We start from the raw sequence: 21,971 nt of genomic DNA, 5'->3' as shown, positions 1-21,971 counted from the left end.
ACCGATCCTTGTGGGACACCACTAGTCACAACCCTCCAATCCAAATGTACTCCCTCCACCACGACCCTCTACTTTCTGCAGGCAAGCCAATTCTGAATCCACCTGGCCAATCTTCACTGGATCCCATGCCTTCAGACTTTCTGAATAAGCTTACTGTGTGGAACCTTGTCAAATGCCTTACGAAAATCCATGTAGATCACATCCACTGCACTACCCTCAAATATATGCCTGGTTACCTCCTCAAAGAACTCTATCAGGCTTGTTAGACATGATCTGCCCTTCACAAAGCCATGCTGACTGTTCCTGATCAGCCTATAGATCCTATCTCTAAGAATTTTCTCCAACAGCTTTCCCACCACAGACGTAAGGCTCACTGGTCTATAATTATCCGGATTATTCCTACTACCTTTTTTGAACAAGGGGACAACATTCGCCTCCCTCCAATCCTCCAGTACCATTCCCGTGGACAACGAGGACATAAAGATCCTAGCCAGAGGCTCAGCAATCTCCTCCCTCGCCTCGTGGAGCAGCCTGATGAGAGGGAATTTGTAGAATGCCTACGAAATGGCTTTTGGTTGTGTCACTACCTACTATTAAAGTACAAATGCTGAAGAACAGCAAAGAATCTGAATCAGGTGTATTATCACTGGCACGTGATGTGAAATTTGTTAACTTAGCAGCAGTTCAATACACACAAAATCTAAAAGAGAAAAAAAATAATGATCAATAAACAAGTAAATCAATTATGTATATTGAATAGATTAAAAAACCTGCGAAAACAGAAATACTGTATACAGTTGGCCCTCCTTACCCGCAGGGGATTGGTTCCGGGGCCCCCTGTGGATACCAAAATTCGCGGATGCTCAAGTCCCTTATTTAACGTGCATCAGTGCGGTGGTCTTTAGGACCCAGCGGAACTCCGGACTTTATTGAACATGTCTCCGTGCGGTGGACATTAGGACCTGGCAGTGCTGCTCTGAATCCGCAGTGTTTCTGTTCACGAAAATAATCATGATCGTGATTGAAAATAAGGCGGAAGTAATTAACCAATCGGAAAGAGGTGAAACGCCATTGGTCATTGGAAAAACGTTAGGCTATAGTCGGTCAATGATCGGAACAATTTTAATGGAGCATGTGAAAGGCCCTTCCCCGATGAAAGCTACAACTATTACTAAGCAACGCAGTGGTTAAATTATTGAAATATGTATGTTTCTTAAGTGCTTTATATGCATAGAAAGGTAAAATATGTACTACATACTAAGAAAAACGTTTGACTAAGTGAAGCTAAATAATACCGGATGTACCTGTTTCGACTTCAAATCCGACTTAAAGATGGACTCAGGAATGGAATTCATTTATAACCCGGGGACTGCCTGTACTTTTAAGTCATTTCTAGATTACTTATAATACCTAATACAATGTAAATGCTATGTAAATAGTTGTTATACTGTATTGTTTAGGGAATAATGACAAGAAAAAATAGTCTGTACATGCACAAACAACGAGTGCTGGAGAGAGAACTTCCAGGTTTTCCCAATCTGCGGTTGGTTGAATCCGCGCATATGGAATCCGAGGATAAGGAGGACCGACTGTATTTTTTAAAAAAAGAGGTAATGTCCAAAGATTCAATGTCCATTTAGGAATTGGATGGCAGAGGGGAAGAAGCTGTTCCTGAATCGCTGAGTGTGTGTCTTCAACCTTTTGTACCTCCTACCCGATGGTAACAGTGAGAAAAAGGCATGCCTTGGGTGCTAGAGGTTCCTTAATAATGGACGCTGCCTTTCTGAGGCACAGCTCCCTAAAGATGTCCTGGATACTTTGTAGGCTAGTACCCAAGATGGAACTGACTAGATTTACAACCTTCTGCAACTTCTTTTGATCCTGTGCAGTAGTCCCTCCATACCAGACAGTGATGCAGCCTGTCAGAATGCTCTCCACGGTACAACTATAGAAGTTTTTGAGTGTATTTGTGACATGCCAAATCTCTTCAAACTCCTAATAAAGTATAGCTGTTGTCTTGCCTTCTTTATAACTATGTCGATATGTTGGGACCAGTTTAGATCCTCAGAGATTTTGACACCCAGGAACTTGAAACTGCTCACTCTCTCCCCTTCTGATCCCTCTGAGAACTGGTATGTGTTTGTTCATCTTACCCTTCCTGAAGTCTGCAATCAGCTCTTTTGTCTTACTGACATTGTGTACCAGGTTGTTGCTGCGGCACCACTCCCACTAGTTGGCATATCTCTTCTGTACTCTCTCTTGTCACCACTTGAGATTCTACCAGCAATGGTTGTATCGTCAGCAAGTTTATTGATGGTATTTGATCTATGCCTAGCTACCCAGTCATGTGTATATAGAGAATAGAGCAGTGGATGGACTAAGCACACACCCCTGAGGTGCACCAGTGTTGATCGTCAGTGAGGAGGAGATGTTGTCACCAATCCTCACAGATTGTGGTCTATCATTAGGAAGTCGAGGATCCAATTGTAGAGGGAGGTACAGAGGCCCAGGTTCTACAACTTCTCAATCAGGATTGTGGGAATGATGGTATTAAATGCTGAATAGCATCCTGACAAGGTGTTTGTGTTGTCCATGTGGTCTGAAGGTGTGTGGAGAGCCATTGAGCTTGCATATGTTGTTGACCTATTGTGATAGGCAAATTGCATTTGGTTCAGGTCCTTGCTGAGGCAGGAGTTCAGTCTAGTCATGACCAACCTCTCAAAGCATTTCATCACTGTCGATGGGAGTGCTACTAGGTGATAATCATTCAGGCAGCCCACATTATTCTTCTTAGGCACTGGTATAAATGTTGCCTTTTTGAAGCAAGTGGGAACTTCTGCCCATGGCAGTGAGAGGTCGAAAATGTCCTCCTGCTAGTTGGTTAGCACAGGTTTTTAGAGCCTTACCAGGTACACCATCGGGACCTCCTGCCTTGCGAGGGTTCACTCTGTTTAAAGACAGCCTAACGTTAGTCTCTGAGACGGAGATCACAGGGTCATCAGGTGCAGCAGGGATCTTCACAGCTGTAGTTGTGTTCTCCCTTTCAAAGCAGGCATAGAAGGCGTTGAGTTCATCTGGCATGAATAGCATTGCTGCCATCCATGCTATTGGGCTTTGCTTTGTAGGAAGTAATGACTTGCAGACCCTGTCAGAGGTGCCGTGCATTCATTGTCGCCTCCAACCTCATTCGAATTGTCTCTTCGCCCTTGAAATAACCCTCCGCAATTCATACCTGGTTTTCTGGTGCAGGCTTGGGTCGCCAGACTTGAATGCCACAGATCTAGCCTTCAGCAGATGACATACCTCCTGGTTCATTCACAGCTTTTGGTTTTGGAATGTACGGTCAGTCTTTGTGGGCACACACTCATCCACACAGGTTTTAATGAAGTCGGTAGCAACTGCAGCATACTCATTCAGGTTTGAAGGTGAATCCTTGAATACAGTCCTGTCCACTGATGCAAGGCAATCCTTAAGGCGCTCCTGTGCTTCCCTTATCCATACTTTCTTGGTTCTCAACTGCTGGTGCTGCAGTCTTCAGTCTCTACCTATATTCAGGAAGTAGAAGCACAGCTAGGTGATCAGACTTCCTGAAGTGAGGGAGTGGAATAACAAGGTAGGCATTCTTGATGGTGGTGTAGCAATGGTCCAGTGTGTTGTCCATTCAGAATGGTTCATTCTGAAAAGCCTTTTAGAATTAATGGATACAGTCCTTCCCATCACAGGAAAAACTGTTCCCATCTTTGAACAGATCTAAGAGGAGCACTGTTACAAGAACATAGAACATAGAAATCTATAGCATATTACAGGCCCTTTGGCCCACAATGTTGTGCTGACCATGTAACCTACCCTAGAAACTGCCTAGAATTTCCCAAGTGCATAGTGCTCTGTTTTTCTAATGTACCTATCTAAGAGGCTCTTTAAAAAACCCTATTGTATCTGCTTCCACCACCATCGCTGGTAGTGCATTCCACGCACCCACTCTCTGTGTGGAAAAACTTACCCCTGACATCTGCTCAGTACTTATTTCCAAACACCTTAAAACTATGCCCCCTCGTATTAGCCATTTCAGCCCTGGGAAAAAGCCTTTGGATATCTACACAATCAATGCCCCTCATCATCTTATACACCTCCATGAGGTCACCTCTCATCCTCTGTCGCTCCAAGGAGAAAAGGCCAAGTTCCCTCAACCTATTCTCATTAGGTTCACTCCAATCCAGACAACATCCTTGTAAATCCCCTCTGCACTCTGTCTATAGTATTCACATCCTTTCTGTAGTGAGGTGACCAGAATTGAACACAGTACTTCAAGTGGGGCCTGACAAGGGTTTTGTATAGTTGTAACATTACCTCATGGCTCTTGAACTCAGTCCCATGATTGATGAATGCCAATACACCACATGCCTTCTTAACAACACTGTCAACCCGCATAGCAGCTTTGAGTGTCTTATGGACATGGACCCCAAGATCTTTCTGATCCTCTATACTGCCAAGAGTCTTAACATTATATATTTTGTTTTCAAATTTGACCTACCAAAATGAACCACTTCACACTTATCTGGGTTGACTCCATTTTCCACTCCTCAGCTCAGTTCTGTATCCTATTGATGTACCGCTGTAATTTCTGACAACCCTGCAGATTATTCATAACACCCCCAATTTGTGTCATCATCAAATTTACTAACCCACCCTTCTACTTCATCCAGGTAGTTTATAAAATCACGAAGAGGAGGGGTCCCAGAATAGATCCCTGCCAAACACCACTAATCACTGTCCTCCTTGCAGAATACTAACTGTGTACAAACACCCTTTGCTTTCTGTGGGCAAGTCAATTCTGGATCCACAAAGCAAGGTCTCCTTGGATCCCATGCCTCCTCACTTTCTGAAGGAGCCTTGCATGGGGAACCTTATCAAATACCTTACTGAAATCCACATATACTACATCCACTGCTCTACCTTCATCAATGTGTTTTGTTACTTCCTCAAAGAATTCAGTCAGGCTCATAAAGCACGGCCTGCCCTTGACAAAGTCACGCTGACAATTCCTAATCTGATTATGTCTCCCCAGTGCTCATAAATCCTGCCTCTCAGGATCTTCTCCCACAACCTGCTCACCACTTAAGTCAGACTCACTGGTTTATAATTTCCTGGGTTGTCTCTAGGCCCTGTTTTGAACAAGAGAACAACATTTGCAATCCTCTAATCTTCCGGTCCTTTTCCCATTCCTATTGATGACACGAAGATCATCGCAAGAGTCTCAGCAATTCCTCCCCTGCTTCCCATAGTAGCTTGGGGTATATCTCATCTGGTCCCGGTGACTTATCTAACAGTGGTTTTCAAAAGCTCCAGCACATCATCTTTCTTAATGTCTATCTGCTCAAGCATTTCAGTTCGCTGTAAGTCATCTGCACAATTGCCAAGCTCTTTTTCCCTGTTGAATACTGAAGCAAAGTATTCATTAAGTACCTCTGCTACCACCTCTGACTCCATGCACATGTTTCCACTATCGCACCTGATTGGTCCTATTCTCACACTGCTTTTGCTCTTCACATATTTGTAGAATGCCTTGGGGTTTTCCTTAATCCTGTTCACCAAGGCCTTTTCATGGCTTCCTCTGGCTCTCCTGTTCCATTCTTAAACTCCTTCCAAGCAACCTTGTAATTTTCTAGAGCTCTAACAGTACCTAGTTTCTTGAACCTTTTGTAAGCTTTTCTTAAACAAATGTTTTTTACATCCTTTGTACACCATGGTTCTTTTACCCTACCAACCTTTCTCTGCCTCAATGGAACAGTCCTATGTAGAACTCCATGCAAATGTTCAGTTAACATTTGCCACATTTCTTCCGTGCATTTTTCTGAGAACATCTGCTCCCAATTTATGCTCCCAAGTTCCTGCCTAATAGCATCATATTCCCCTACCCCAATTAAATGTTTTCCTAAATTGTCTGCTCTTATCCCTCTGCAGTGCTATGGTGAAGGAGATAGAGTTACGGTCACCGCCTCCAAACTGCTCTCCCACCGAGAGATCTGACAGCTCATCAGGTTCATTTCCCAATACTGGATCAAGTACAGCTCCCCCTCAGGTTGGCTTATTTACATATTGCATCAGGAAACCTTATTGAACACACCTAAAAAAACTCCACCCCATCTAAACCCCTTGCTCTAAGGAGATGTCAGTCAATATTAGGAAAGTTTAAAATCACCCATCACAAGAACCCTATTATTTTGCACCATTCCAGAATCTGTCTCCCTATCTGTTCTGTAATGTTCCTGTTACTATTTGGGGTGGGGTCTGTAAAAAACCCCCAGTAGAATTATTGCCCCTTTCTTGTTTCTGACTCAGTAGACCATCCCTCCATGACTTGGTGCTTTTCTGCAGCTGTGACACTATTCCTAATTAGCAATGCAAGGCCCCCACCTCTCTTGCCTCCCTCTCTGTTATTTTTGAAGCATCTAAAGCCTGGCAGACTCACCAGCCATTCCTGCTCCTGAGTCATGCAAGTCTCTGTTATAGCCACTATGTCATATCCATGTATTGATCCACGCTTCTGTCTTGTTTATGATGCTCCTTGCATTAAAATAGACACATCTCAAACCATTCAGACCGAGTGCATCTTTTCTCTTACCATCTGCCTATCCTTCCTCACAAATTCCCTACAAGCTGTCTCTACTGTGTCCCCATTCTCTACCTCTTCACTTCGGTTCCCACCCCCTTGCAAATCTAGTTTAAACCTTCACCACTAGCATTAGCAAACTTCCCTATCAGGATATTGCTCCTTTCAGATTCAAGTGCAATCTGTCCTTTTTGTATAGGTCACACCTGCCTCAGAAGAGGTTCCACTTATCCAAAACCATGAATCCCTGCCCTCTGCTCCAATCCTTCTGCCATGCATCTATCCACCACCTCATGCTATTCCGATACTCACTGTCGAGTGGTACAGGCAGCAAACCCTAGAATACTACCTTTTGAGGTCCTGCTTCTCAGCTTCCTTCCTAACTTCCTGTATTCTGCTTTCAGGACCTCTGCCCTTTTTCTACCTGTGCTGTTGGTGCCAATATATACCTCAACTTCTAGCCGCTGACCCTCCTATTTAAGGAAATTGTGGACGCGCTGAGAAACATGAATCCTGGCACCTGAAGGCAAACTACCATCCATGTTTCTTTTTTGTGCCCACAGAATCGCCACTTTGTCCCCCTGACTATACAGTCAGTCCCCTATTTCACTGCCATCCTCTTCTGTTCTCTACCCTTCTGAGCAACAGGGCCAGACTCGGTGTCAGAGACACAGATATTGTTGCCTCCCCTCAAAATAGTGCTTATTGTTAAGGGGGACAGCCACAGGGATGCTCTCCATTACCTGACACCCTCCCCTCTCTTGACAGTCACCCACCTAACTGTCTCCTGTGGCCCCTGGCGTGACTACCTATCTGTAGCTCCTGTCTGTCACCTCCTCACTCTCCTTAACAAGCTGAAGGTCATCGAGCTGCAGCTCCAGTTCCCTAACTCAGTCTCTAAGGAGCTGCAGCTCGATGCACCTGGCGCAGATGTAGCCATCAGGGAGGCTAGAACTCTTCTAGACATTCTACATCTGACACCCAGAACAGAAAGCTGGCCTAGCTGTCATACCCACTATTCTTGATAGAGGGGGAAGATAAAGCAACCCAGCTCACCTAGGCCTGTCCTTGCAGAAGCCCCAATGAGCCAAAGCCCTACTACTCTGATGTCCACTCCTTCAATGACCACTCCGCTAGACAGTACCTCTCATTTATTTTGGAACTTTCTCAGCGTCAGTGCATGGTGACTAGCTACTGCGTTTGCACACTTCTCCCTGACTTGCGTGAAGCTCGGTCTCCCTTCAAATTGATTGGTTTGCCGCTGATGTGCCGAGCCCTGCTCCTGCTTTAAACTCTTTTCCCCAACCTTGTGAAGCTTACTCTCTCTTTGAATTGATTGGCCCGCTGCAAATGCAGACCAACTACCAGAAAGTAGCAACTATCATTAAGGATTTCCACATCCAGGCCATGATATCTTCTCACTTCTACCATAGGGAAGGAGAACTTGGAGCTTGAAGTCCCATACCACCAGGTTCAGCATCAGTTATTACCCTTGCACTGTCAGTCTACTGAACCAGCATGGATAGCTTCACTCACCTCAGCTCTGAACTGATTCCACAACCTATGGACTCACTTTCAAGTTCTCTGCAACTTGTGTTGTCAGTGTTATTTATTCATTCATTCATATGTTTTTTTTTCTGTGTTTGCACAATTTGTCTTTTGTACATAGTTTTTTGTCAATCTTGATTCTGAATCATTGAATCTTGAATCATTGATTCTGTTTTCTTTTTTCTGCTGCAATTGTCTGCAAGAAAATGAACTCAGGACAGTATCTGGTGACACACCTACTGCCATAAGAAATTTATTTTGAACTTTTGAACTCTGAACATCAGCCAATCAATTGAACAGATATTGAAGAAAGCTGGAACTTGATATGGTCAAATTATTATGATTTAGATAATGACTTGGTTGTTGAAAATCAATTATTTTCTAATCAATTGCAGGAGGTATAACTATTTACGTCTTAACAAATACAGAACTGATTGCATTGGCTTAGATTATTGCATCAAAATCTGGAGTTGATTATGGTTACGGCTTGAATTTTTAAAATTTGTTAAAAACGAAACAACTCAAATAAGCAATCCAGTTGTATTGGAAGCCAATTGTTTGTAAAACTGCTTTAAACTTGTCAGAAACTTTGGGGAGATCTGGTTTTATTGGAAATTAAATACGAAGGTTTACCAGGAGAATATTTTTTTTTCCTCAAAGCTAAATCACATTTATGGTGGCAATAAACATTAGCTATTCAGAATTCACATTTTCATTCATATTGCTTGATCAAATTATTCATATAGGCATCTACCAATCAATTCCATTTGGTTGTGTTGCATTGGTTGGTGTAACAAACTAAAATAATGTACATGTGACTAGAACTGAAGTGGAAACACAAATGTTTATGAATGAAAGAAAATAGAGATTTATAAAATAAATAATCAGTACAGTATCTGAGCTGGTCTGGAACTCTTGCTGATTTCGATCTTTTGTAACTCAGATAACAAATTTAATGCATTTCTTGACTAGAGCTACTTTCATAGTGGAAAACAGAAATTTTAAAAAATGAATTTAAAGTAAACTTATTATCAAAGTATGTACGTGTATATGTGTCTGTTTGTCTCTATACAATACAAAATGTTGTAGTTGGACAGTCTTCTAAATCTTTAAAAAAAAATCACTCCCAACCGAATAGAAAATTTCAAGCCAAAGCTACAGTTCCTGATGGAATTGACATTTCTTGCCTTGTTAACAAGAGTATTGACATTGCTATTAAAACTCTGAAGTATTTTACGTATGTTCTAAAAACAACTAAATAAAGCTAAGTGAATTAATTTAGGTCTGCTTATTATTTCTCCAATTATTTGCCTTCCCATTCATTTCAAAAGCATCTGTTGTTTGGGGGAGAAAAGTGTGGGTGTCAACAAGAAGCATAAAATCTACGTTGATTGCAAAAATCTGTTTGCCAAAACTTTCAGATAAATGTAACTTATTTTACAGTTTTCTAATAATCTTTTAAAACTGTCATACTTCTTAAATTGAAGCATACCTCTTCATTGCCCATATGTAGTAGTATGCCTTTTATTGATTACTGAATTACTTGCACTAACTCTGTTTCTGTGAAAACATATGGGGCAAATCTCCCACTTACACATCAGATCTGCTTTGAACTGCCAGATGTTGAGTTGATGTCTGGGCAGTAACATGGCCCTTTAAAATGTAGGTTAAGTGGAGACATTCACTTCAGTGAAATGCTGACTCTGGAATATCTAATCTGCATCAGTAGATTCCTTATGGGAGCTTCCTGCTGAGCCTGTGCCAGTTTAACTTGGCATGAATATAATTGAAATAAATGGTAAGAAATGGCAACTGGGGAGCGGTAAATGGATCTATTAAATTGGTTTAATTGCTGCTTTAAATGTGTTCAGTTGTTTACCCATTTTTTTAGTGTATTTTATGTTGATTTATTTTTGTTAATATGAAGACATTTGTGAATATTGGATCTTATCAAGATCTTTTACAACCTTTGACCAAAGAGTTTGGTCTCATTGGGCGTCAGAACAATTCTGTGCTCTGCTGGGCTTTGCCGGTCAGCTGGAAAATGAAAAGTAAACCTAGAATCAGGGAGACATAAATATCTCAATGCAAAAGCAGGCAACAAAGTGACTTGCTTGTCAGCGGAAGACTTAGTGCAATGCCTCACATGAATAAATGACATTAGTTCTTCTTCTTCGTATGACAATTTAAAATGCATTCCAAAAGCAGTTTGATTTTGTGACATTAAAATAAAACTTGTAAAGGAATGACTGTTCCAATGGCAAAATTTGTTCAGATTTACCAAACTACTTTCCTTCTAAAAAGATTTAAAATGATCCTTTTGCATATTTTTCAGTAATATTTGCTTGTCTGAAAAATTCCTTCACCATATTCCAATAAAATCCAAAACAAATTTGGTTGTTGTGACTTTAAAACAGAAGGACACATTTTGCATAATTCCCAACTCAAGTATTCACGTGCCATCTTAACTTTAGTTTTTCAGGGTTGATGACAAAATGTTGATTGTTCACGAAGCCGAAGCATGCTTTTGACTGATTAGTGTTTTCATTTTACTGGTTGAAGGAAACTACTAGAATTAAGGCTGATAAAATAATGTTCTATGGAAAAGGGAAAATTAGAATAATTTCCAGGAAAATAAAGCAAAAACACGTGATTTTGAAGATGCTGGAAATTCAGAGCAATGCATACAAAATGCTGAAGGGACTCGGCAGTTCAGACATTATCTATGAAAGTGAATAAAATAGTCGATGTTTTAGGCTGAGACCCTTCATCAGGATGGGAAAGGAAGGGGGAGGGGTGATGTGGAGAGGAAGAAGAACAAGCTAGAAGGTAATTGGTGAAGCCAGGTGGGTGGGGAAGGGACATGATGAAGTAAGAAGCTGGGAAGTCATAGATGGAAAAGGCAAAGGGCTGGAGGGGAAAGAATCTGATGGAAGAGGAGGGTGGACATTGGAGAAAGGGCAGGGGGATGTGGTACAGGTGAGGAGAAGTAGTAAGGCGCCAGAGTGGCTAATTGAAGAAGAGGGAAGGGGTTCACCTCCCAGCTTAACTGGCTCCACCTATTACCTTCTAACTTGTCCCCCTTCCCCTCCATCCAACTTCTTATTCTGGCATCTTCCCCCTTCCTTTCCAGTCCTGATGAAGGGTCTCAGCCCAAAATGTCGATTGTTAGATGGGGATAAGGATCCTGTTTTAGATGGGGATAAGGATCCTGTTATTTCTGGGGATAAGGATCTAGTTGTAAATGGTGTTAAGGATCCTGTTACAGATGAGGGCAAGGATGCTGTTAAACAATGTTCCTTTGTTTAAAAAAGACTCTAAAAGTAATCCGGGGAAATTCTAGGCTGGTAAGTTTGACGTTGGTAGTAGGTAAATTATTGGAAGGAGTACTAAAAGATAGGATCTACAAGTATTTAGATAGACAGGGACTTATTATGGAGAGTCAACACGGTTTTGTGCGTGGTAGGTCATGTTTAACAAATCAGAGTTTTTCGAGGAGGTTACAAGGAAAGTGGATGAAGGGAACGCAGTGGATGTTGTCTATATAGACATCAGCAAGGCCTTTGATAAGGTCCCACATGGAGGTTAGTTAGGAAGATTCAGTTGCTAGGTACACATGGTGAGGTAGTAAATTGGATTAGATATTGGCTCAATGGGAGAAGTCAGAGAGTGGTAGTGGAGGATTGCTTCTCTGAGTGGAGGCCTGTGACTAGTGGTGTGCCACAGGAATCAGTGCTGGGTCCATTGTTATTTGTCATCTATATCAATGATCTGGATGATAATGTGGTGAATTGGATCAGTAAATTTGCTGATGATACAAAGTTTGGAGGTGTAGTGGACAGTGAGGAAGGTTTTCAAAGCTTACAGAGGGATCTGGACCAGATGGAAAAATGGGCTGAAAAATGGAAGATGGAGTTTAATACAGACAAGTGTGAGGTATTGCACTTTGGAAGGACAAACCAAGGTAGAACATATAAGGTAAATGGCAGGGCACTGAGGAGTGCAGTAGAACAGAGGGATCTAGGAATACAGTTACATAATTCCCTAAGAGTGGTGTCACAGGTAGATAGGGTAGTAAAGAGAGCTTTTGGTATATTGGCCTTTATAAATCAAAGTATTGAGTATAAGGGTTGGAATGTTATGGTGAGGTTGTTTAAGGCATTGGTGAGGCCGAATTTGGAATTTTGTGTCCAGTTTTGGTCACTGAATTACATGAAAGATATTAATAAGGTTGGAAGAGTGCAGACAAGATTTACAAGGATGTTGCTGGGACTTGAGAAACTGAGTTACCGAGAAAGGTTGAATAGGTTAGGACTTTATTCCCTGGAGTGTAGAAGAATAAGGGGAGACTTGATAGAGGTATATAAAATTATGATTGGTATAGATAGAGTGAATGCAAGCAGGCTTTTTCCACTGAGGCTAGGGGAGAAAAAAACCAGAAGACATGGATTAAGGGTGAAGGGGGAAAAGTTTAAAGGGAACATGGGGGGGGGGGGCGGCTTCTTCACACAGAGTGGTGGGAGTGTGGACTGAGCTGCCAGATAAAGTGGTAAATGCGGGCTCACTTTTAACATTAAAGAAAAAGTTGGACAGGTACATGGATGAGAGGTGTATGGAGGGATATGGGCCAGGTGCAGGTCAGTTGTACTAGGCAGAAAACTGGTTTGGCACAGCCAAGAAGGGCCAAAAGGCCTGTTTCTGTGCTGTAATGTTCTGTGATTCTATGGTTATATGGTTTATTCATTTTCATAGATGCTACCTGACCTGCTAAGCTCCAGCATTTTGTGTGTGTTTCAAAGCATATTTGGGCTCCTTAACTGCCATGTTAGGTTAGTTATGAAATTTTGTATTTAGTAAGGGAACTGGTGTGAACTTGTAATTCAACTTCTCCTGGATATTTTTCTTTTAACAGAAGAGCTGAGGAAGTACAGTTGGTCTGGTGTTCCACGAGATGTCCGTTCTGTTACGTGGCGACTTCTATCGGTAAGTCGTATTGGAATTTATGTGCTGGTATGAAAAGCAAGGTAAAGCAATTACAATTCCATTCTAAGCACCAAAGAGTTTCTAATAGTTCTGAACAAGCCATGATAGATGTGTCTTTGTGTAATAATCAGTGGCTTAGAAATTGAAGACTTCTACACGGCAAGATAGTTTTTGTTTGAAGAAATCTGCAAAAAAAAAAGTACCTGGTGAGTTTTTTTTAAAGCTGAATATCCATGCTTAAGAGTACTGTGGAATTTTTTTCAAACATATTTGCAACATAAATTAGAGAATGCTATTAAGCAATGATATTGCCAGTTTCTTGATTTTTCTGAGAATTAACAAAATATAAACTTGTACAAAGATGTGGCATAAAATGCATGCAAATTTTATTCATGGTTATGAATCACTACACTGGTAATTAAACAGATAAAGAAGGAGAAAGTAAGCAAGTGTAAGTGGTAACAGTATCTGTTTATTCAGGTTGTAATAAAAACTGATGTGCACTGTTAGTTAAACAGTAATATTTTTCTAAAGTATTATATTGAGGAACTGATTTTGTTGAACACTAGAGGTCATTATGGGTGCAGCAGTATGCCCATTAAATAGTACCTTGCAGACAAAAATCATCCATGGTCATTAGATTTTTTTTTGCTCTGCTAAGGTTTTAAATCTGACATTTGGGATAGAGTCAACATGAGTTATTACCTTGAGCAGAAAAAGTAAATGGATATCAAAAAGAAAGCAAGCTGTCAGTAAATTGGCGCATACAGTTAAGCATATAAAAGCAATTTTTATCTTATATGAAACCCTGATTTTTAAATATATAGAACCTATTTAAAAAGAATTCAACCCCTTGGAAGTTTTCATGTTTTATTGTTTTACAACATAGAATCTGAGTGCATTTAAATTGGCCCTTTTTTGATACTGATCAACAGAAAACGACCCTTTCATGTCAAAATAATAACAGATTTCTACAAAGTGATGCAAATTAATTACAAATTTAAAGTGCAAAATAATTGCCCAAGTCAGTATTTAGTAGATGCACCTTGGCAGCAATTACAGCCTTGAGTCTGTGGATAGGTCTCTATCAGCTTTGCACATCTGGACATGGCAAGTTTTCCCCATTTTTCTTTACAAAATTGTTCAAGCTTTGTCAGATTGCATGGGGATCTGAGTGAACAGCCCTTTTCAAGTCCGGCCATAAATTCTCAATTGGGTTCAGGTCTGGGCTCTGTCTTGACCACTCCATGACATTACCTTTGTTGTTTTAAGCCTTTCCTGTGTAGCTTTGGTTTTATGCTTGGGGTCATTGTCTTGCCGGAAAACAAATCTTCTCCCAGTTCTCATGAAGACTGCATCAGGTTCTCCTTCAAGATTTCCTGTATTTTACTGCATTATTTTACCCTCTACCTTCACAAGCCTTCCTGGGCTTGCTGCAGTGAAGCATCTCCACAGCTTAATGTAGTTACCACTATGCTACACAGTAGGGATTTTGTGTTTTTATGCTGCACAGTGTTTGGCTTACACCAAACATAGTATTTAGTCTGGCCATAAAACTCAATTTTGGTTACATCAGACCATAGAACCTTCTTCCAGCTGACTTCAGAATCTTTCACTGGCCTTCTGGCAAACTCTAGCTGAGATTTCATGAGTTTTTTACAACAGTGGTTTTCTCTTAGCCACTTTCCCATAAAGCTGCGACTGGTGAAGCACCCAGGCAACAGTTGTTGTATGGACAGTCATTTCCACCTCAGCTTCTAAGGCTTGTAGCTCCTCCAGAGTTAGAACATAGAATGTCGTAGGTCTCTTGGTGGCTTCCCTCATTAGTCCCCTTCTTGCACGGTCACTCAGTTTTTGAGGATGGCCTGCTTTGGGCAGATTTACAGATGTGCCATATTCTTTCCATTTCTTGCTGATTGACTTAACTGTACACCAACGGATATTCAGTGACTTGGAAATTTTCTTGTATCCATCTTGTAACTTGTGCTTTTCGCAAAGTTGTTTGGGGTGTAGTTTTGTCATCGTGATGTAGTTTTTGCTGGGATACTGACTCGTCAGCAGTTGGACCTTCCAGATACATGAGTATTTTGCTACGATCAATTGAAACACTGACTGCACACAGGTGATCTCCATTTAAGTATGTGACTTCTAAAACCAATAGGCTGCACCAGTGATGATTGAATGTGTCATTTTGGGGGGGGGGGGGGTGAATACTTATGCAATCAATTATTATGTGTTTTATATTTGTAATTAATTTAGATCACTTTGTAGACATCTGTTTTCACTTTGACACAAAAGTCTTTTTACTGTTGATCAGTGTCAAAAAAACACAAATTAAATTCATTGTGTTTCATTGTTCTAAAACAATAAAACATGAAAATTTCCCGGGGGATGGGGGTGAATACTTTTTAGAGGTATTGCATACAGTTTAATGTTTTTGCAACAAGAGGTAAAATTAGCAGAAACAAATTGGGTTTTAATCAGAAGTCTTCAGAAACTTCCTAACAATCATTTTTATTCTGGTTGTGGGTGTATTAGTTTTAGAATGAGGAGCCAGTATTGCACCACTAGATGAAAAGCTGACTACATTGCCATTAAACATGGAGATGATTGAATAAACTAAATTATTTACAGTGCCTTGAGAAAGTATTCAGCCTCCACAGAGATTTTCACATTTTACTCTCTCATTTTTGATATTTAAAGTACATTGAAGTAGGATTTTTTGAGCATTGTGCATTGTTAAATCAAAAGAAAAATTCCAAGACTTGCCAACAATTTACTAAAAATAAAAAAACAAAGTTGAGGGTGAAACAGTATTTATCCCCTTTGTCATTACTACTTTAAGCTTCCTCAGCTGCATACTGTATATTTCCTTAGTAACTCATCGAATTTGTTGATGTAGAAAATCGGAAGATCACATGAAGAAATACACCCCCCTCCCCCCCCGTAAGGTCCTACGGTATGGTAGATTTTCAACAGACCAACCAAAATGAAGACAAAAGAGCATGGAAAGCAAGTCAGGGAAATGATAACAGAGAAGCACAAATCTGCCAAGTGTACAAGACTCTCTTAAAGACACTAAACATACAATGGAGCTCAGTGTGGTCCTTTGTGGGGAAAAATATGAAACCACAGTCACACTGCCAAGGTCAGGCTGTGCCGCTAAGTTTCATCATTGGAGAAGAATGGAACTTGTAAGAGGCAACGGTGACACCGACAGTCACTCTGAGTGAGATGCAGAAGTCAATGACTGCAACTAGAGATAAAGTTCATGGTTCCACAGTCTCTAGGGCCTTGCACAAAAAGGTTATTTATGGAAGAGTGGGAAGGAAGAAGCCCTGGCAAAAAAAGCACATCTTTGCTTGTAAAATGCTTGCAAGCAACACTTAAAAGATACTGTAAAGATGTGGAAGAGGAACGTCTTGTGCTCAGATGTGAGTAAAGTGGAACTTTTTGGCTTCTACACTAAGTGATATGTGTGGAGTAAATCTAATACTGTGTATCAGCCAGGTAACACTATTCTTACTCTGAAGAGGCCCAGTCAACCTAGCAGTTCAGTTTTTCATCCTTTACAATTTTCCCTGTGGTTTGGGTTCTACTGTGAAAAAGAGCATGCAATTCACAAATAAAAATTCAGTTGCATTTTTCAAAATCCCTGGTTGTGATACTCATTTAACGTGAACAAAGGATTGGGGCCAAATTCTTTTTTTGATTCATGGTTTGGAATGCAAAGTTGAATTTCAGGATATCTGATGCTTAGGCTATCCTTTAGTTATATATCTTGGGCTCCTATACAGTGGAAGCTATTTGATTTCATTGACAACAAATTAGAGCTGTAACCATGTGGTCATTAATTGGGACAAAAAATTGTTCATTATTGCTCTCTCCTCTGTGTCCATTTCTGGAGAAAGAATATCTAACAAAATTTTTTACAAAACCATTGACACCCGCAGTTATCTAGACTACACTTCTTCCCATCCTGCCTCTCAAAAGTTGCCACTTCCTTCTCAGTTTTCTTGGTCTTCACCACGTCTGTTCTCATGATGTAGCTTTCCATTCCAGGACATCTAACATGTGCTGGAGCAGCTTTAGTGTGAGTGAGCCACTGTTTTCAGTGGGCATGCTTGAGTGAGAACAGACTCGGGCTCTTAAGTATGTTTTTAGTAAATTTTATTTTTTCCATTTAGTACATGGCTAGTGGACTGAGAATTGGTCCAGAGTTAATAATATTTTCCTTCTGTGAGGTGTGGGAGCTTCAAGTCTCCCTGATAGTTACACAAAGCTGCACAAAGTGCACCGAGCTACAACTCATTGATTTATGGGAGAATGAGAAGTAATAGATAGGAGCTACAGGGAGTAGTCACTATGAAGTTGCAGGAGGTAGGAGAGGGAAAGGAATAGTGCAGAGTACCCCTGTGCCTGGTCCCCTCAACAATAAGTATATTGCTGTGGGCACTGTTTGGGGGGGATGGGGGGGAGTGGAGGGACGGGATTTACCCAGGGAGAAGTCACAGCGAGGAGGTCTCTGGCACTGAGCCTGGATCTGTGGCCCAGAAGGGAAAGGGGGAGAAGAGGAGAGCCGTAGTAATAGGTGATTTGTTGGTTAGCAGAACAGAAAGGGGGTTTTGTGGATGAGAATGCGATTCCTGGATGGATTGTACCCTCCTGAGTCTCAAAGTCAGGGACATCTCAGACAGAGTGCACAGCATTCTACTCGTGGCAGGGATGAGTAGTTGGAGGTCATGGTCCATGTAGATACCAAGGACATGAGTAGGATGGCTGACAACATCCTGCAAAGTGAGGTCATGGAGTTAGGTGCAAAGTTAAGTAAAGGACCTCCAGGGTTGTGATCTCAGGATTGTTACCCATGCTACATGCTATGAGTCCAAAAATAGGAAAAATCATGCAGTTTAACATTTGGCTAAAGAATTGGTGCATGAAGGAGGACTTCAGTTGTTTGGATCATTGAGCACCCTTCCATAGAAGCTGGTTCCTGCACAGAAGGGAAGATTTGCACCTGAACTGGAGGGAGATTAATATCCAAGAGAGAATGTGTGCTCGTACTGCATGGGAGGGTTTTATCTGGCTTTGCACAGGAATGGGGACCAGAGAGCCAGAACAGATAGTGGTGTGGTTGTGGAGAAAGATGCTGTTAAATCTACATACAAGGTTAGAAATCAGAAGGTTGAGCATGGTGGGACTTGTCTTCTGAGCTGTGTATATTTCATTTCAAGGATTATAGTACAAAAGGTGAATGAGCTCAGGGTATGGATCGACACGTGGAATTATGATATTGTAGCCATTAGTGAGACTTGGTCTAAAGAGAGCAGGACCGCAGCTCAATATTCCAAGGTTTCATTTTAGATGTGACAGGCAGGAATGTAGCATTACTTGTCCGGGAAAATGTCATGCCAGTGTTTAGTCAGGATAAACTGGAGAGCTCATCAAATGAGGCTTTGTGGTTAGAACTGAGGAATAAGAAAGGTATGACCACATTAATGCAATTATATTATAGATCACCCAGTAGTCCACGATATTGAAAGGAGCATATTTGTAGAGAGATTGCAGACTGTTGCAAGAAACAGAAGGTTGTGTTAGTAGGTTATTTGAACTTGACTGGGACTTCCATACTGTAAAAGGACTGGATGGAAAAGACAGTCAAATGTGTTCAGGAAAATTTCCATAATCAGTACTTAGAAGTCCCAACTAGAGAGAAAGTGATACTAGATCTTATATTAGGGAATGAGACAGAACAAGTGACAGATGTTGTGTAGTGGAAAACTTTGCATATAGTGATATAACACCATGAGTTACTAGGTAATTATGGAAAAGTATAAATCTGGTCCTTGGGTTGAGATTCTAAATTGATGCTATTAGAAAGAATCTGACAAAGTGTGTATTCAGATATGTTGCTTTCTTGCAACGATGTACTTGGTAAAGAGTGGACCTTCAAAAGTGAAATTTTGAGAATGCAGAGTTTGTATGTTCCTGTCAGAATGAAAGGCAAGAATAATAGTTTTAGGGAACCTTGGTTTTCAAGAGATATTGAGGCCCTGGTGAAGAAAAAGAGTGGGCATTGCAGGTATGGTCAGCTGGGAACAAGTGAGATTCTTGGGTATAAGAAATGCAAGAAAACACTTAAGGAGGAAATCAGGGTGGTTTAACAAAAACCATGTGGTTGCACTAGTAGACAAAGTATAGGAGAATATAAAGGCCTTCTACAGATATATTAAGAGCAAAAGAATAGCAAGGGACAGAATTGGTCCTCTGGAAGATCAGAGTGTTATCTATGCATGGTACTGAAAGAGATGGGCAAGATATTAAATGGAATTTTTGCACCTGTATTTACTTAGGAGGTGGACACTGGGTCTACAGAAATGAGGCAAAGCAGTAGTGAGGTCATGGACCCTATACATATGAGCGGAGGAGGTGTTTGCTGTCTTGAGGAATGTTATGGTGGATAAGTCTCCAGGGCCTGATATACTGTTCCCTCAGACCCTATGGGAGTCTAGTGTAGAAACTGCTGGGGCCCTAGCAGAGATATTTAAAACATCCTTAACTACAGGTGAGGTGCCAGAGGATTGGAGGATAACTAACGTTGTTGTGTGGTTTAAGAAAGGTGCAAAGAATTAGCCAAGAAATTATAGGCCGGTGAGCCTAACATCAGGACTGGGAAAGCTACTTGAAGGTATTCTAGGAGACTAGATATATACGTATTTGGATAGACAGGGACTGAATAGTCAATGTGGCTTTGTGCATAGTAGGTAATGTCTAAGCAATCTTACAGAATTTTTGAGGAATTTGCTAGGAAAGTTGATGAAGGCAAGCCAGTGGATGTTGTCTACATAGACATTAACAAGACATTTGACAAGGTTCTGCATGAGAGGTTGGTCAAGAAGGTTCTGTCACTTGGCATTCAAGATGAGGTAGTAAATTGGGTTAGGCATTAATTTCACAGAAGAAGCCAAATAGTGACTGTAGATGGTTGCCTCTCTGACGGAAAGCCTGTGACTAGTGGCGTGCCACAGGGATCAGTGCTGGGTCAGTTCTTGTTTGTCATCTATATCAATGATCTGGATGATAATGTGGTAAACTGGATCGGCAAATTTGCAGATAATGCCGAGATTGGAAGTGTAGTGGATAGTGAGGAAGATTATCAAACCCTGCATCAGAGTCTGTACCAGCTGAAAAAATGGGCTGACAAAGTGGCAGATAAGATTTAATATAGACAAGTCTTGCACTTGGGAGGAACAACCAGGGTAGGGGGTTACACGATTCCTGTAAAGTGATGTTATAGGTAGATAAAGTCTTAAAAGAAAGCTTTTAGTACATTGGCCTTCATAAATCGAGATACTGCGTACAGTAATTGGGATGTTATGTTGAGATTTTATAAGATGTTGATGAAACCTAATTTGAAGTACTGTGTGCAGTTTTGGTCGCCTGCCTACAGGAAAGGTGTAAGTAAGACTGAAAGAATGCAGAGAATTTTAGAAGGATATTCTGGAACTTGAGGACCTGAGTTTTAGGGAAATGTTGAATAGTTTAGGACTTTATTCTCTAGAACATAAAAGATTGAGGGGAGATCTGATAGAGGTATATAAATTTGAGGGGAGATCTGATAGAGGTATATAAATTTGAGGGGTATAAATTGGATCAATGAAAGAAGGCTTTTTCCACTGAGGTTGGGTGAAACAATAACCAGAGGTCATGGGTTAAGTTTGAATGGTGAAAAGTTTAAGAGGAACTTGAGGGGGAACTTCACTCAGAGGGTGGTGAGATTGTGGGTTGAGCTGCCAACATAAGTGATGGATATGGGATCAATTTCAACATTCAAGAGAAATTTGGATAGGTACATGGAAGGCTCATGTTTGGGTACTGGTTGATGGGACTAGTCAATCAGTGGTTCAGCACAGACTAGGTGGGCAGAATGGGCTATTTCTGTGCTATAGCGTTCTATGACTAGTCCTTATTTTCTTTCAGATAAGGGAGCTTCCCTTTCACTACCGTCACTGCAGCCCTCTCTTGCATCTCCTCCATCATAAATGTTTGCTCTCACCCATTCCCCTTCTAACGTAACAGGGACACCTATCACCCCACAAACTTTTGCATACAACATATTTTTTCACCCGCACGTTCTGCCATCTCCACTTTCTGCAGGGATCACTCTTTCTGCAACTCCCTTGTCTGCTTGTCTTTCCCCAGTGATTTCCCCTTAGGCATTTATCCCTGCAACCAAGCTAAATTGTTAACCTGTACCTTCACCTCCTCCCTCACCATCATTCAGGGCTCTAAGTAGTCCTTCCAGAAGAGTCAGCACTTAGGATACACTATAACTCCTTCGGTATCACATTGCATCGGGTGCCTCGTCTATATTGGTGAGACCTGATGCAGATTGGGATATCACTACACTGAGCACATTCATTCCATCTGCTATAATCACCAGGATCTCATAGTTGCTAGTCATTTTAATTCCAGTTCTCATTCTCATATCTGTTCATGGCTGCCTATGTTGTCAAGATGAAGTGAGAGACACATCAGAGGAATAACACCTCCTATTCTTTCTTGGTAGTTTGTATCTCTTTAGCACCAACATTAATTTCTGTAACTATGGCAACTTACTCCACTGTGTCTTCCCTCACCCGTGCCATCTTCCCTTTTGCTTTGACCTTGACCTTTCACCTGTTCTCTTCCCCCTAACCTTCAGCATCACCCATGTTTTTCCTCCCTCTGGTTCCCACCTCTTTTATTCCATAGTCTACTGTGTTCTGTTAGACTTCATCTTGTTCAGCCCTTTGCCTCTTCCATCTGACACCTCCCACCTCCCAGCTCC

General features: G+C 41.2%; 1 protein-coding gene across 5 annotated transcripts in view; it reads left to right on the top strand.

Moving 5' to 3' along the window:
* Window positions 1-21,971, top strand: part of LOC140717185 (TBC1 domain family member 22B-like) — a 339,243-nt gene that overhangs the window by 107,188 nt on the left and 210,084 nt on the right. For all 5 annotated transcript variants that reach the window (XM_073030478.1, XM_073030479.1, XM_073030477.1 and 2 more), the window contains one exon: window positions 13,071-13,141. In XM_073030478.1, coding sequence (XP_072886579.1) covers window positions 13,071-13,141 — 71 coding nt within the window. The remainder of the gene's footprint in view (window positions 1-13,070; window positions 13,142-21,971) is intronic.

This window comes from Hemitrygon akajei, chromosome 27 (genome assembly GCF_048418815.1).
Source record: "Hemitrygon akajei chromosome 27, sHemAka1.3, whole genome shotgun sequence".
Lineage (NCBI taxonomy): Eukaryota > Metazoa > Chordata > Chondrichthyes > Myliobatiformes > Dasyatidae > Hemitrygon > Hemitrygon akajei.
This window is presented reverse-complemented; position numbering and strand designations above follow the sequence as displayed.